The following is a 17,369-nucleotide window of genomic DNA, read 5'->3' as shown; positions in this document are numbered from 1 at the left end:
GAAGTCTGAAGACTACCAACAAATTTTGCAGCATAATGTAGGGCCCAGTGTGAGAAAGCTGGGTCTCCCTCAGAGGTCATGGGTCTTCCAGCAGGACAATGACCCAAAACACACTTCAAAAAGCACTAGAAAATGGTTTGATAGAAAGCAATGGAGACTTCTAAGGTGGCCAGCAATGAGTCCAGACCTGAATCCAATAGAACACCTGTGGAGAGATCTAAAAATGGCAGTTTGGAGAAGGCACCCTTCAAATATCAGGGACCTGGAGCAGTTTGCCAAAGAAGAATGGTCTAAAATTCCAGCAGAGCATTGTAAGAAACTCATTGATGGTTACCGGAAGCGGTTGGTTGCAGTTATTTTGACTAAAGGTTGTGCAACCAAGTATTAGGCTGAGGGTGCTAATACTTTTGTCTGGCCCATTTTTGGAGTTTTGTGTGAAATGATCAATGTTTTGCTTTTTGCTTCATTCTCTTTTGTGTTTTTTCATTTAAGACAAATTAAATGAAGATAATAATACCAAAGAATTTGTGATTGCAATCATTTTCAGGAAGAACCTGAGCATTGCCTGACAGAATTGCAGGGGTGTCAATACTTTTGGCCACAACTGTAGAGTCATTACAAACAGAGTGATCTATTTCACATGTTTTATTTCTGTTAGTGTTGATGATTACGGCTTACAGCCAATGAAAACCCAAAAGTCATTATCTCAGTAAATTAGAATATTTTATAACACCAGCTTGAAAAATAATTATAAAATCTGAAATGTTGGCCTAGTGAAATGTATGTTCAGTAAATGCACTCAATACTTGGTCATGGCTCCTTTGGCATCAATTACTGCATCAATGTGGCGTGGCATTGAGGGGATCAGCCTGTGGCACTGCTGAGGTGTTATGGAAGCCCAGGTTGCTTGGACAGGAGCCTTCAGCTCATCTGCATTGTTGTGTCTGGTGTCTTATGTTCCTCTTGATAATACCCCAATGATTCTCTATGGGGTAAGGTCAGGCGAGTTTGCTGGCCAATCAAGCACAGTGATACTGTTGTTTTGATATCAGGTAATTGTACTGTAGCAATATGTTAAATGATGATGTGGCCTCTAGGGGTCTCACTATGTTTATGTGTGTACTATAGAGTTTTGGAACTTGTGGGTTAGTTGTTGTGAGGAGACATCTTGTAATGGTGGATTGCCTCTCATGTAATAAAAAGCCTGGAGATATCTACCGCGTGTGATCCATGACAGGAAACAATTAACAGAACATGGTGGCAGCTGGGCACAGAACCTGCAAATCCTCAGAGCTTGTGTGAGGCTGGGACTGTACAGAGGATCACAGAGAATCACAGCACTTGTAAGTACAGATTCCCTGACATTACTGCAAAATGGAGACTGGTCTGAAGCCCCCTCAGGGACTGGATGTGACTTCATGTAATTTTTCCCAGACTTGGAGACATTGGAAGGAAGAGTTTACACTGTATGTGGATCTCACAGTGGCCCCCACTGATGACAAACGAAAAGTGAAGCTGTTTTATTACCTTATTGGGGAAAATGGCAGAGAATTAGCCCACACCTTACTCCCACACACAGACAACCTCCTTCTAGCAGATATTGTGCAGGCATTTGATAAACACTGTGACCCAAAGAAGAATGAGACAGTGGAAAGATATAACTTTTTCACAAGACATCAGGAGGATGTTGAAAATGTGGACAGATATCTGACAGAGCTGAGGAGGCTGGCAACTACATGTGGTTTTGGAGAGAACAGGGACAGTCTAATCAAAGACAGAATGGTGTGTGGCATAAGAGACAGTCATCTCAAAGAAAGATTACTGAGAGAGGAAGACATGACTTTAGAGAAATGCATGCAAATCTGCAGGGCTGCTGAACTGACAAAACACAGCCTGAAGATGATGGCAGGCACCAGTGATAATGATGATGATAAGGTACATGCAGTATCTATGAAAGGAAAGACAAGACCAAGCTCCCCTATAAGCACTGTCCACTGCAAGTATTGTGGGAAAAGACATGAGAGAGACAAAACCAAGTGTTCAGCATATGGTGAAACCTGCAGATTGTGTGGAAAGAAGAATCATTTCTCAGCTGTCTGCAGGCAAGGAACAGGCAAACAGTACAGACAGCTCCACACTGTGACACCAGACACTGACAGTGCAGAGGACATTACATGGCTACAACTGCAGCCTGCAGCAGAGAAAGTCAATGTAGTCAGGCAATCGGTAGTCAAGGATGCCAAGCAGCTTTATGCAACATTCTTGTTGGATGAGAAGCCCATTAGATTTCAGCTGGATTGTGGAGCAAGCTGCAATGTAATTCCATCTGCTCTGCTGAACAAACAGGTTTCTATTGAGCCAACTGACAAGGTACTGGTGATGTACAACAAAAGTGTTCTAAAACCGATGGGGACATGTAAGCTCAAAATATGGAACCCATGTAACAGAAAGAGTTATAAAGTTGAATTTACCGTGTTGCGTGGTGGTAAGCATGTACCATTATTGGGAGTAAAAGCTGATCAGGCAATGGACTTAATAAAAGTACAGTCTCAGAATATTATGTCTGTTGACGTTTCCCAGGATATACCAAATCCCAAACTACATGCAGAGCACAACTTGGATATTCAGAAAATAAAAACGAAGTATGCTGATTTATTTGAAGGTGATGGGTGCGTTGAAGGTAAATATAGGCTAGAAATTGACAACACCGTGCAGATTACCTACAGGGAGAGTGCCTGTAGCTTTAGAGGTATGTGCACACGTTGTGGATGTCCCATGGATTTTTCCGCACAAAAACAACAGCTCTTGGCAGAAAACGCAGGTGCGGTTTTGCCTGCGGATTTGTATACGTTTTTGTAAGCTAAATAAAGATATGTTATTTAACAAAAAAAAAATTTGTGATGTCATTTCTGTCCAACCTCCTCTTTTACATTTGTCCAACCCACACTACATTACACACACAGATAGACAAATGATAATAGATAGATAAATATGGGATAGATAGATAGATAGATAGATAGATAGGTGTAGATAGATATATGGATAGATATATCTATCTATCCCATATCTATCTATAGATATATCCATAGATATTTCTATAGATTTTTCCATAGATATATCTTTAGATATTTCCATAGATAAGACTATAAATATTTCCATAGCTATTTCCATAGATATATCTATAGACATATCTAAAGATATATAGCCATATATATTTTTTTAAAAAATGGCGTGGGCTCCCGTGCAATTTTCTGCGCCAGAGGGGGATAGCCGATGACCAGGGGCCAATATTTGCAGCCTGAGAAGGGGGTATTTCCATGGCCCCTTCCCAGGATATGAATATCAACCCGCAGCTGTCTGCATAGCCTTTACTGGCTATTAAAATAGGGGGACCCCGAAAAAAATTACGTGGGTTCCCCCTGTATTTTATAGCCAGAAAGGCTACGCAGACAGCTGCGGGCTGATAATCATAGCCTAGGAAGGGGCCATGGATATTGTCCCCCCCCGGCTACAAATACCAGCCCGCAGCCGCCCCAGAAATGGCGCATCTATAAGATGCGCCAATTCTGGCACTTAGCCCCTCTCTTCCCACTCCCATGTAGCGGTGGGATATGGGGTAATAGGGGGTTAATGTCACCTTGCTATTGTAAGGTGACATTAAGCCCGGTTAATAATGGAGTGGCGTCAATAAGACACCTATCCTTTAATCTTTTGAAAGGGTTAAAAAAACACAAGAATAAAGTCTTTTAATGAAATAAAACACGACACGGTTTTCATATTTTTATTGTTCACCCAGATCCAAGCGACGCCCCTGGTCTCCTAGAATAAAAAGAAAAAAATAAACCAACCATATACTCCCTGTCCAACGCAGTCCAATTAATAACGAGGGTCCCACAACGATCTCCCATATAGAACGGTGACATCAGGTGATGTCACTGCTCTATAACCTCCCAGTGATGAACTGACAGGAGATAATCCTCCTGCAGTGCATCACTAAAGAGGTCAAGTGAGTTCATTCTCTCACTTTACGGCAATGCTGCATAGGAATTTTCTCACCCAGCATTGCCGGTGAGAGAATGAAATGAAGTGACCTCTCTCCCGGCAGCGGCGGAGGGATATACACAGCGATCCTCCGCCTGTCAGTTCACCGCTGGAGCCCCTGTAGAGCAGTGAAGTGTTCTACATGGGAGATCATCGTGGGACTCTCGTTATTAATTGGACTACGGCGGAAAGGTGAGTATAGGTTGGTTTATTATAGGAGATCGATGGCTTCGGGGAATTTGGTGATTGGTAAGTATGCACTCTATGTTATGTGTTGTATGTTATATGTATGTTCTGTATGTTTTTTGTTTTTTTTTTACATTCAATACATTAGCCGGATGATGGGACTACTGTCCCATCATTGGCTAATGAGTCAATCACTATCAGGGTAGCAGGCATAGCCCGATGGGACTTGTAGCCCCATCGGACGATTCCTGCATACACACACACACACATACACACACAGACACCCCCCCTGCACAGGCCTGGCAGACCCCCCCGCACAGCCGATGACCACCACACTGCCTCGGCAACCCCCGGAAACCCCCGCACAGGCCCGATGAGATGACCACTGCACAGCCCCGGCAACCCCCCGGAAACCCCCGCACAGGCCCGATGAGATGACCACTGCACAGCCCCGGCAACCCCCCGGAAACCCCCGCACAGGCCCGATGACCACTGCACAACCCCGGCACAGGCCCAATGACCACCGCACAGCCCTGGCAACCCCCCACACACACAAATAGGCCCATACACGCACGCAGTCACCACCCACACACAGTCACCGCCCACATATCATACACGCACACAGTCACCGCCCACATATCATACATGTACACAGACACCACCCACACCCCGCCCACACTCTTCCCCCCCCTACCAATCTGCAGCGTTTCATCCGCAGCAAAACCGTACATCTTTTTTAGACCTGCAGCTTTGCTGCGGATCAATGCGAGTCAATGGGTGCAGAAACGCTGCAGATCCACACAAATAATTGACATGCTGCGGAAATGAACCCGCAGCGTTTCCACGTGGATTTTTCCGCAGCATGTGCACTGCGTTTTTCAATTTCCATAGATTAACATTGTACTGTACATGACTTGCGGATCTGTAGCGGATCCACAGAGGCAGATCCGCTGCGGAACCACAGGCAAATCCGCACTGTGTGCACATACACTTAATGCAACCACTGAAAGTAGAACTGCAAGATTTACAGAGAAGAGGCATGATAGCACCAGTTCATAAGAGCACGGATTGGATCAGCAGTTTGGTCATAGTGCAGAAACCATCTGACAAGTTAAGAATATGCATTGATCCTAAGCCACTCAACAAGGCGCTGAAAAGAAATCATTACCCCATGCCGACATTAGATGATGTTCTACCAGATCTATCAAAGGCTAAAATATTTTCTGTATGTGATGTGAAAAATGGATTTTGGCATGTGGCATTGACTGAAGAATCAAGTTTATTGACAACATTTTCTTCACCATTTGGACGCTTTAAATGGCTGAGAATGCCCATGGGACTAAAACCTGCTCCAGAGGTGTTCCAGCAGACATTAATGCAGGCATTGGAAGGACTTCCTGGAGTGAAGACAATAGCAGATGATATACTAATAGTGGGAGAAGGTGAAGATATGGAATCTGCAATCAAGGATCATGATCAGAAGATGATACAATTTTTGGACAGATGCAGAGCAAAACACATAAAGCTGAACTTGGACAAATTCAAACTGAAAATGACAGAAGTGGCCTATATTGGACATCGCCTGACTTCAAACGGTGTAAAAGTGGATCCTGAAAAGGTGAGAGCAATACAAGATTTGCCTACCCCTACTGATGTTTGTGGAGTACAACGATTTTTAAGGCCCTTTTACATTTAGCGATGCACCAGCGATCCAACCAGCGATACGACCCGGTCAGGATCGCTGGTGCATCGCTAAATGATCGCTAGTGAGCTTTCATACAGAAAGATCTCACAGCGATGCAGCAGCGACGCAGCGCACGATACTCACCTTTCACACACAGCGATCCTGCGTCCTCCCGCCCGCCTCCACGCGTCGCTGGACGTCACAGCAGGAAGTCTCAGCAGGAAGCGCCCGACGAGAAATGGAGCCGGACATTCTCGCGCGATCAGCGATGAGCAGCGGGGGAGCCGGTCGCTGGTAAGTATCACACATAGCGATATCGCTAGCAATATCGCTATAACGTCACAAAACCAGTGACGTTTTAGCGATATTGCTAGCGATATTGCTTAGTGTAAAACCCCCTTTAGGCATGGTAAATTATCTCTCCAAATTTTGCAGTCATCTGTCAGACATGTGTGAGCCACTGAGACAGCTAACCCACAAAGATGTGCTCTGGGAATGGACGGAAATCCAGGAGACTGCTTTCCAATCAGTAAAGAAAGCTATTGCAGATGCAGCAACCCTAAAGTATTTCGATCCAGATCGAGAAGTGGTGGTACTATGTGATGCTTCAGAAAAAGGCCTTGGAGCCACATTAATGCAGAACAAACAGCCACTCACATTTGCAAGCAGAGCCCTTACAACAACAGAGCAGGGACATGCTCAGATTGAGAAGGAACTACTGGCTGTGGTATTTGGGTTGGAGAAGTTTCACCAATACACCTATGGTCCACGGGTAAGAGTACAGTCGGATCACAAACCTTTGGAGAGCATTACAAAGAAACCACTATTGAATGCCCCAAAGAGACTACAGCGCATGCTGTTACGACTTCAGAAATATGATTTTGACATAGGGTACTGTCCAGGAAAAGACTTACTGATTGCAGATACGCTAAGCAGAGCTTACCTTCCTATCACAAATGATGAGGAGAAAGACATTGAAACCATCAATATGTGTAACTATCTTGCAGTGTCAAAAGAAAAGTTGAAGCAAATCCAGACTTTCACAGAGAAGGATAAAAGTCTCCAGAGTTTAAAGACTGTCATCTTGCAGGGCTGGCCAAAATACAAGCAACATGCTCCATGGGACATTTCACCATTCTTCCACATAAGAGATGAATTGTCAGTGCAGCAAGGAATCATCTTTAAAGGAGACAGGGCGGTAATACCAGAAGTTCTCAGAAGAGACATACTGAAAACATTGCACTCTTCTCACTTAGGCATGGAAGGATGTCTATGTCGAGCACGAGAATCTGTTTATTGGCCAGGAATGAATGACCACATACAAAATTATATAGCACAATGTGAAATATGTGCATCCTGCAGTGATAAGCAACCAAAGGAGACATTGCAACCTCATGAAATTCCTCATAGGCCATGGTCAAAAATAGGAACAGATTTGTTCACATGGAATGACAAAGACTACCTGATTACAGTGGACTATTTCTCTAACTTCTGGGAGGTTGATTTGTTGCAGGACACAAGGGCGGGAACAGTGATTAAAAAACTCAAGGCCCATTTTGCCAGGTATGGCATTCCAGATATCGTTTTCTCGGACAATGCGGCGCAGTTTACTTCGGAAGAGTTCAAAACCTTCAGCAAGAAATGGGAATTTGAACACCAGACATCTTCTCCCAGATATCCTCAGAGTAATGGGAAAGCAGAGTCAGCAGTAAAAACAGCCAAAAGACTCATGCAGAAAGCAAAACAAGCAGGTACTGATGTATATCTGTCTTTACTGGATCATAGAAACACACCCACCTAAGGCCTAGACAGCAGTCCGGCACAGAGGCTCATGAGTAGGCATACAAAGACACTCTTACCAACTGCTAGTCATCTGTTAAAGCCAAAGTTGCTGGGAAACATCAAAGCTAAATTACAGAAGAATCAAGATAGGCAAGCTTTCTATTACAATAAATCTGCAAGGGATCTGCCTGAGCTTCAGAGAAATAACAACATTCGGCTGCAGCCAAGCAGCACATTTGACAAACACAGGCAAAAGGCAAAAGTTGTCCAGAAACTAGGACCTCAGTCCTATGAAATTCTAACAGAGGAAGGAAGAAAACTAAGGAGAAATCGGAGATATCTGAGGAAAATGCAAGAAAGATGATTCATGGCCTTTTGAACAGTATCCTTGTTGAGGAAAGCCTTAAGTTCAAATAATTAACCTCAAGTGTATTATTTCACCTTACATGAGCTTTTTCAGATCAAAGTGTGACACTAAAGATGGCTGCCATTTCCTGTCTTCATCACACACCATGTGCTTATGGAACTGGAATTTCCTGTTTGCCAAATACCATGCGCTCCATGGATCCACCCACGACGATGCCCACTGTGATGACCTCATGGACCAACCCAGCCTGATGACCTCATGGATCCGCCCAGATAGCTCACTGCCCAACCCACTAACCAATGGAATACATCCGAACACTCCCATTTTAGAGTTAACCGAGCCCCCTTAAAAGGGACATAAAACCTATGTGTGAATCAATAAAGCTCCTCTTATTTCTCTTGCTCTCTCTTGGAGCTATGCCATAGATTGATCAAAGAGAGATTACATCCGATCGTGTGATGTTTTTCTTTTTGTGCGCACTGATCAATACCCATTGGGCCAGGAGCAGGCAACTATTGAACATTACTTATTGTATTGTCAGAGAAACACAGCCACCCAAGGCTTAAGGGCCTGTCACACTAAGCAATATCGCTAGCAATATCGCTATAACGTCACTGGTTTTTGTGACGTTATAGCGATATCGCTAGCGATATCGCTATGACTGATACTTACCTCCGACCGCTCCCCTGCTGGTTATCGCTGATCGCGCGAGAGCGTCCTGGACTGTTTCTCGTTGTCAGCTTCCTGCTGGGCTTCCTGCTGTGACAAAGAGCGACGCGTGGACGCGGGCGGGAGGCTGTCAGGATCGCCTCGTCTGACAGGTAAGTAGCGACCCCCGACCCCTGCGATGTCGCTGGTGAGATCTGCCTGTGTGGCAGCTCACTAGCGACCACTTAGCGATGTACAAGCGATCCTGACCACGTCATATGGCTGGTCGGGATCGCTGGTACATCGCTAAGTGTGACAGTACCTTTAGACAGCAGTCCGGCACATGAGTAGGCATACAAAGACACTCTTACCAACTGATAGCCATCTGTTAAAGCCAAAGTTGCTGAGAAACATCAAAGCTAAATTACAGAAGAATCAAGATAGGCAAGCTTTCTAGTACAATAAATCTGCAAAGAATCTGCTGGCGCTCCAGAGAAATGACAACTTTCGGCTGCAGCCAAACAGCACATTTGACAAACACTGGCAAAAGGCAAAAGTTGTCCAGAAACTAGGACCTCGGTCCTATGAAATTCTAAAAGAGGAAGGAAGAAGACTAAGGAGAAATCAGAGATATCTGAGGAAAATGCAAGAAAGAGATGATTCATTGCCCTTTGAACAGTATCCTGACACCCAAGACAACGAGGATGCAAGTACAAGTCAAGTATCAACAGTGACAGCTGACCATCAGGGTGAGGATTCTGGTCAGAAACAGGCAATATCAGAAGGCATATTACCAGAATCAGAAGAACTGCTAGATGTAGACAGTGACACATCTTATGTTACTAGAGCTGGCAGAATTATCAGAAAGCCTGCGCACCTCAAGGATTATATTTAACTGGACTTATTATGTTATAGATCTAACTGGGTCATGATGTCCATTGTTTTATTATTTTTTATTGTTCTTCCAGAGAAAGGATGTAGCAATATGTTATATGAATAGAGTTTTGGAACTTGTGGGTTAGTTGTTGTGAGGAGACATTTTGTAATGGTGGATTGCCTCTCATGTATTAAAAAGCCTGGAGATATCAACAGCATGTGATCCATGACAGGAAACAACAGAACAGGTACTTTTGGCACTGTGGACAGGTGCCAAGTCCTGCTGGAGAATGAAATTTCCAACTCCAAAAAGCTTGTCCGCAGAGGGAAGCATGAAGTGCTCTAAAATTTCCTGGTAGACAGCTGCGCTGACTTTGATCTTGATAAAACACAGTGGACCTACACCAGGAGATGGCATGGCTCCCCAAACCATCACTGATTGTGGAAACTTCACACTAGACCTCAAGCAGCTTGGATTGTGTGCCTCTCCACTCTTCCTCCTGACTCTGGGACCTTGATTTCAAAAACCAAATGCAAAATTTACTTCCTGGATACGTCTGTGTGTGGTGACTCTTGAAGCATTGACTCCAGCAACAGTCCACTCCTGTGGTTATCCCGGTTGCTTATGCACCTTTTTCTACCACACTTTTTCCTTCAACTCAACTTTCCATTAATATGCTTGCATACTGCACTCTGTGAACAGCCAGCTTCTTTAGCAATGACCTTTTGTGGCTTACCCTCCTTGTGGAGTGTGTCAATGACTGCCTTCTGGACATTTGAAAATGTGTGGGCTTCCCATTGCCCTATAGAGGTGGCGAGTGGGTTAATCTAGCAAAGGGTTAATGTCACCATTCGATTGTAAGGGGACATTAACCCATTCGCCACCGCTACAGGGCAATGGGAACGCCAACGCATTTTTTTAAAACGAATTAACCCCTTAATATAACAACTACAACTCCCAAATTTTGCACACAAACCCTCATCTAATTATTAGTCAAGGACACATAAAAAAACATGAAATGAAATGCTTTACTGAGTGTAAACCATGTGTCATTTCATGTCGGGTTGGGGAATGATTTGATAGAAGCCGGCAATTTAATTAGCGGCTATTCTGCTATGAAGAACTCTGTGAAATATAAATATATATATATGTTTATCTCAATGACTTGTGTGTATATATATATATATATATATATATATGCATTCTATGTGTCTATATCTATTTCGTTTCTGTTAGAAACCCTGTCATAGGGCTCCATTATACAGTATGTCCATTCTGCAAGGTGGCGAGAAAATCTCGCCATACGGATTGCATACGGATTACATACAGATGTAGACATGCGCAAAATACGCAACCACACCTTGCTTACGGATGACATACGGAGCACTATTTAGGGGTCATTCATCCGTATTATGCATGTAAACTACGGACCGTATTTTGCGTCGGTTAGTGTGACCCCGGCCTAATCCTTAAGGATGGATATCAGTATCCATAATCATTATAATATGACTAAATACAAGAATTCCCAGATATTACCTCATTAAATTACAGAAAGAATTAATCATATTAGCATATACTCATTATTAAGTCAATAAATATGTATCCAAGAGATATTAAGGTGCACAGTGCTATCAATGCAGGGAAAAGCAATCAATCATAAAAAAAAAATCTAAACTTAGCATACTGCATTCAATACTCAATGTATAGCCAAATATTTATATATAAACTTCCACTAAAAAAGATAGAGGTAAAAGGAGGTCAATACATGATAATATAGACTACAATCAGATATAACAAGTTGCCAAAAAGTGTCCCTAACCAAACAGTGTGGAGGGATATATATGTAAAGTCCATATGTGCATCAAAATTAACACCATGTGCAGGGTCCCATTACTTTACAAGAGATCGTGGTGGCGTCCCCTCACCCCTACGCACATTTCGCCGCTGGCTTCTTCCGGGTTTAACTATGTAAGAAGACATGCAGCATTAGCTTACATCCATTTTGCAATCTCAAACAAGACCCTTTCAGAAAGTGTCTGAGGATGTCAAAAGTACATGGGATAGTGTCCTCTGTCCTATCTGTTTTTATCCTTCTTATTCACTGGATTTGATAAACTTGATAAGTTTTTGCTTGCTGAGACTTTTTTTTTACATCTGGATTACAACAACCGGTGACATCTCTGTACACAGAATCCTCCAATTCCAATAGGTGAAGTCACAGCTCTCCTGCTCCCCCTCTCTTCACAATGATATTTGCACACACTCTTTAGATGTCTCAGTACAAAAGATAGGGTCAGAGTCTGGTCATTGATGTTGATGTACTTGTGGATTTCCTGAAACAGGGAGTTAAAAGTCCTAATGGCCAGAATGAATATTGCAAGTTTTTTAATTTGTATCTTTTTAAGGGTGATATGGAAAAAAACATTGTCAAAGAAAAAAAAATACAATTGACACATAAACCTGATTTAAATAATGTCATTTTATGATGATAGCTCCTCCCCCTCTTATCTACACTGAGTCTTATCCGTAGCAGATGCTATCTCCCAGCTTATTTTCATGTGTACTATTAATTTCTAAAATAAAAATTAAATCCCATCAAGATATCAACTCTCCATATTATAGCTGGCTACTTGCTGATAACTGGGGTCTAACTTGGGATCCCCACCAATCTCGAGACACTGAGACGCCCTGTTGGAGTGCTGTACTCAGCTCTTAAGCACTACCATAAAAATGAATGAATGAAGCAGTAGATCACATTCACAGCCACTGTTCCAACTCTTCAACACTTCAGAGCCCCTATCTCGGGGTCATGGCGGTCCCAGTGGTTGTACCCCGATCAGTTGTATACCCAGCAAACAACAACTCCTGAAAAGTGATAACATTTTAAAATGGGATTGACCCTTTAGTTGATACCCCCCTGACCTCTTTCCATCATGTACATGTACACTTGGCTAAGCTGTGCGTACATACAGTATGTCCTTAGGCTGTGTGCACACACTGCGGATTAGGTGCGGATCTGGCCGCGTGGATTTTGTAAAATCAGCAGGTAAATCTGCAGGTCAAAAGACCTGCGGTTTTACCTGCGGATTGCGCTGCGGTTTTGCCCTGCAGTTTATCACCTCTACAATGGAGATGGCAAACCGCAGCGGAATCCGCAGAAAAGAATGACATGTCAATTCTTTCTGCGGTTTCAAAAATCCGCACCATCTGCACTGCGGTTTTTTATTCCCATAGGGAATCATGGTACTGTACACCGCAGCAAAAACTGTTGCGGACCTGCAGGGCCAAATCCGCTGCGGAACCGGAGCAGAATCCGCAGCGTGTGCACACAGAAAAGACCATCGCCAGATTTCTCCACTGAGAAAAAAAGGGTAAAATATTCAACATGCCTGTTACTTCTTTTCCTCCATATCTCAGGTGGGGTGAGGACACCCTCGTATACAATACAATATGACATTACATGATAAGACAAGCATTAAAGTGTAATCATGGGATAGCTGTACATCACAAATACCGGACAATGTACAAACTGTTTCCAGGTTCCAAAGGTTTCTTTCTATAGTCCAATAAGGTCCTGACCAAGATGTACATTTTACAGTGTGAATGATTCCCAATGACTTCACGATCTGTCACTTTTCTCTATTATTTTCCAGTATGGAAATTAATTCTGTGCCCTCTACAGACCAATGTGGGAACTACCTTCATTCATCGGTAAGTGCTGAATACAGCGGGACTACTACGCTCTGGCCGTCAATATTTTAATGCTTCCCGTCAGAATGGTGGCAGTAAGCAGCTTAGTCCATATTCACACAATGAGTATTTGGGGAGTTTTTCATGTTTCAGGTTTTTCTGCAGCATTTTTAACCTATTATGTAAATAAGGTTACTTGTGGGGGGGTTCATTTTGTGGTGCCTTTTGTTTACCTGTTAGGCTAGTTTCACACTAGCGTTTCTGCCGTCTGCGCACGGCCGCCGATAAGCCCCGCCCCTGCCGTGCCCCCTCCTGACATCACCGCCTATTATCGCACATGGCCGCATGCGATCTGCGCACCCTATCTTTAATATAGGGTGCGCAGACTGTGCACTGCCCGTGCGCTAGTAGGATTTTTGAGTGCGCTGCGCACTTTTGTAGGTGCACCGGTGTGCGCCGAACGCAGCATGTTGCATTTTGGCGCGCTCGGCGCACCTTCAAAAGTGCGCAGCGCACTCAAAAATCCTACTAGCGCACGGTCAGCTCACGGTCTGTGCACCCTATATTAAAGATAGGGTGCGCAGATCGCATGCGGCCATGTGCGATAATAGGCGGTGATGTCAGGAGGGGGCACGACAGGGGGCGGGGCTTATTGGCAGCCGTGCGCAGACGGCAGAAACGCTAGTGTGAAATTAGCCTTACATCGTATTTCTGATGCTGCATTTTTTGTCTCTGTTTAGTATGTCGTGTTTTAAATAAAGGTGCTTTGTTTTTCATACTTCCTGGTGTTTAGCTTTGACAAAACTTAATAAAGGCATGTGCAGATTAGCCCATGTTCACACAAGTATTTGGTGAGATTTTTACTTCAGTATTTGTAAGCCAAAATCAGGAAAGGAAAAGTCAGAGGAAAATGAAGGGGTCAATAAAACTCGTCTGCATTCATTGAAGCCTGTGGAATAATTCATGCTTTGGATGTATTGCCTGGTGCCATTCTGTCAGATTAAATACCACTAGAGACCAGCAGGTGGCGGTATAAGGGTCGTCAGAGACTGTATTGGAGGATGTCTGACCAACATCCTCTATAGTGTGGTCAATATGGTGACCAGAGAGAGAGTTGTCAGTTGAAGAGGGTCAGGCCTGTTCTGTTAATTGTTTCCTGTCATGGATCACACGCTGTAAATATCTCCAGGTTTTTTATTACATGAGGTGCAATCCACCATAACAAGATGTCTCCTCACAACAACTAACCAACAAGTTCCAAAACGCTATAGTACACACATAAACGTAGTGAGACCCCTAGAGGCCACATCATATATAACATATTGCTACATCCTTTCTCTTTTAACTGGAAGAATAATTAAAAATAATAAAACAATGTATATCATGACCCAGTTAGAGCTATAGCATAAGTCCAGTTAGATATAATCCTTGAGGTGCGCAGGCTTTCTGATAATTCTGCCAGCTCTAGTAACATAAGATGTGTCTCTGCCTACATCTGGTTGTTCTTGTGATTCTGGTAATATGCCTTCTGATATTGTCTGTCTCTGGCCAGAATCCTCACCCTGATGGTCAGCTGTCACTGTTGGTACTTGACTTGTACTTGCTGCCTGTCTTGCTAAATTTTCTCCCAAATTAGGTTATTTACCTTAACTTACGTAGCGCTCACTGGCATCCCAACCAGGCAAAGATTATTGACAATCTTTTATTTTAGCAAGCAATCATTTTGTTTTACATAGCACATGAATAGTCTCATTGATTTAAAAACGACAGTTATGACATGAAAGATTTCAGCATCAATAATAATTACCGAGTTATTGTAGCATCACCCTTCACATCGGGGGACCTCGATCAGCGGGAAGGGGTTTTCCTCGGTCAGCATCACAGACTAAGTGCGTCCACTTGAATCGTCTGGAAAGTCCCTACCCGCTGAGGAGGTCAGAACTTTTTATAATATTAATTGGAATGATCACGCACTGACATGCGCAGTGAATCAGGTTTCACCTTGATCACGCACTGACATGCGCAGTAACTTGTTTTTTTTCACATTCCTCCTTTATCTCAGTTGGTTTGGTTCTCACATTCCTCCCTTCCAACTCCCACAACAATGCCTGAGCAGGTGGTTGCTTTTCACATTCCTGAGTGTGTGCTCTCCTCATGGTAGGAAAAGTTCAGATTCCGGTCACTATCCATAGTATCCAAATGGATGTTTCAATGTACTGCAATCACTACCTTATTGACTGGATGCCTATCTATACCAGTCTCTCACTCATGCATATCCCATTTGTATCACAATCGGTCCTTGATTGCAGTCTTTTAAACACCATCTTTATAGGACACCATGAGCACTTGTGGTTTCTTGCAACACATTTTGTAAGCTATATAGCAATTCCATATGGATAATAGAATCACTACAATAGCCATCACCAACACGGGATGAATCAGCCAATTCAATAATTTGGTAGCTGAGGGCGAATACCCTAGAAAAATATCATACCAATGATGAGAGGTAGCATCAGCAATAATCGATCCCATTTTTACAATCTTATCTGCTATAATAGTGGTGCTTATCACATGCATTTGTATAGTTCTATTTAATTGAGTAATCATATATTTTCCTTCTTCTGATTGTTCAATTATATGTTTCAATTTCGTTAAATTTACCTCCCAATTATTGATTTCTAATGTTGTTGGTTTCCACTCAATAGTGGCAGCAGTGGTTACATCTGAGCTTAACAGAAAAGTTCGATTTTCCCATTGTAGTGCGGTTACATTTCTTAGGCATCCCACATAAGGTACTATCATTCCAGAGATTATTGGAACATCCGTTATTACACATACCTCTTGTGGGGCTATTTCAATCAACATTCTATATGAGGTTGGCAAAATGATGAATTCACATACATTCATAGTATTTTGTAACAAACATGGTTCATATACGGCTGATTGTAACCTGCAAATTTTCCCCTCTAAAGTATCCTCACATAAACTAAATCATGAGTACGATTATTTTTATCAATATATAACCCATTAAACTTGGGCATCCATAACCACTGTTGTCCAGGAATACCTAATAATAATGGCATCACTACAAATCTACACATTACTTGTTGATTGGTTACATTATAAACAATCAATAGTCCTGAACACAAAGTGTCGTTGCAAACCATCTTAGGAGCTTCTATTCTTAACCAGGAAACCTTGGGGATTGTATTTTTAAATACGGTCCTCCAGACTAACTCATTCCCGGTCATAAGTTGAGTTTGCATATTATTTTTCTGCTGAATTTGATATATAGCTTGCAGCGTACATATTGTCCAGTTAACTATTATGCTAACATTAGTATCAATTTCTAAATTTAAGGTATCTGAAACATTTTTCATTTGTAAAAGAAAAGTATCCATTTGTAATGCCTGCTTCCAAGGACGCCAAATAGTAGGCATCCATCTACCTTGTATAGTCAAAGCATCTTGGATATCTTTTCTGCCATTATGCATTTTATTTGCCAAAGTTTCAATATCAAATGAGTTCAAAGTCCCAGTCACAGCCCCGACTCCTCCCAATACTGTATCATACCATGCCCTTTTACCCCTATAATGGCATGCAGGAGTAGGTGGGAAGATTATTTTGGCTGCAACAACAGTCTTCTGCGATTGAGTTCCTGTTTTTACACATGATGTGGGAATCTTCTTCATCTGTCCTGTATCAGCTTTAGTCTGTGACATCAGATACACCCGGAGTATCCTTCTCCATGATATACATGATAAACTAGGTATCCCACAGCATAGTCCTGTTCCGTTATAGGTTCCCGTGTGATTATTACAAGGCGGATATTTCTGTCCTGTCATCGCTACCATCTGACGATTGGTGGCATTACCACAAAATATAATCATAGTTTTGTTTAAAGTAAAAGTGAACTCAGTTTTATTCTCCCCTTTTGAACTATAATTATCCCATATCGACTGATCAAAGGTTAATTGTTCAGTCGTCCAACAAATAATATGATCTTCAGCTTGAATATTCAAAGTGTCCTTACTATCAGCTAAGTATATAGTAGACTTAGTCCCATTATAATACCATGGTCGGGGATATTTTGC

At 42.7% G+C, this 17,369-nt stretch overlaps 1 protein-coding gene across 3 annotated transcripts in view; it reads left to right on the top strand.

Moving 5' to 3' along the window:
• Window positions 1-17,369, top strand: part of ATP1B4 (ATPase Na+/K+ transporting family member beta 4) — a 170,399-nt gene that overhangs the window by 36,220 nt on the left and 116,810 nt on the right. The window contains exon 2 of one of the 3 annotated variants that reach the window (XM_073547590.1): window positions 13,239-13,296. The exons of the other annotated variants lie outside the window; for them this stretch is intronic. Within the exon in view, the coding sequence (XP_073403691.1) occupies window positions 13,240-13,296 (57 nt within the window). The 5' untranslated portion in view covers window position 13,239. The remainder of the gene's footprint in view (window positions 1-13,238; window positions 13,297-17,369) is intronic. 3 annotated transcript variants of the gene reach the window in all.

The sequence above is a fragment of the Dendrobates tinctorius genome, unplaced genomic scaffold, assembly GCF_039654945.1.
Source record: "Dendrobates tinctorius isolate UK_male_01 unplaced genomic scaffold, ASM3965494v1 ptg000154l, whole genome shotgun sequence".
NCBI classification, from domain to species: Eukaryota; Metazoa; Chordata; class Amphibia; order Anura; family Dendrobatidae; genus Dendrobates; species Dendrobates tinctorius.
This window is presented reverse-complemented; position numbering and strand designations above follow the sequence as displayed.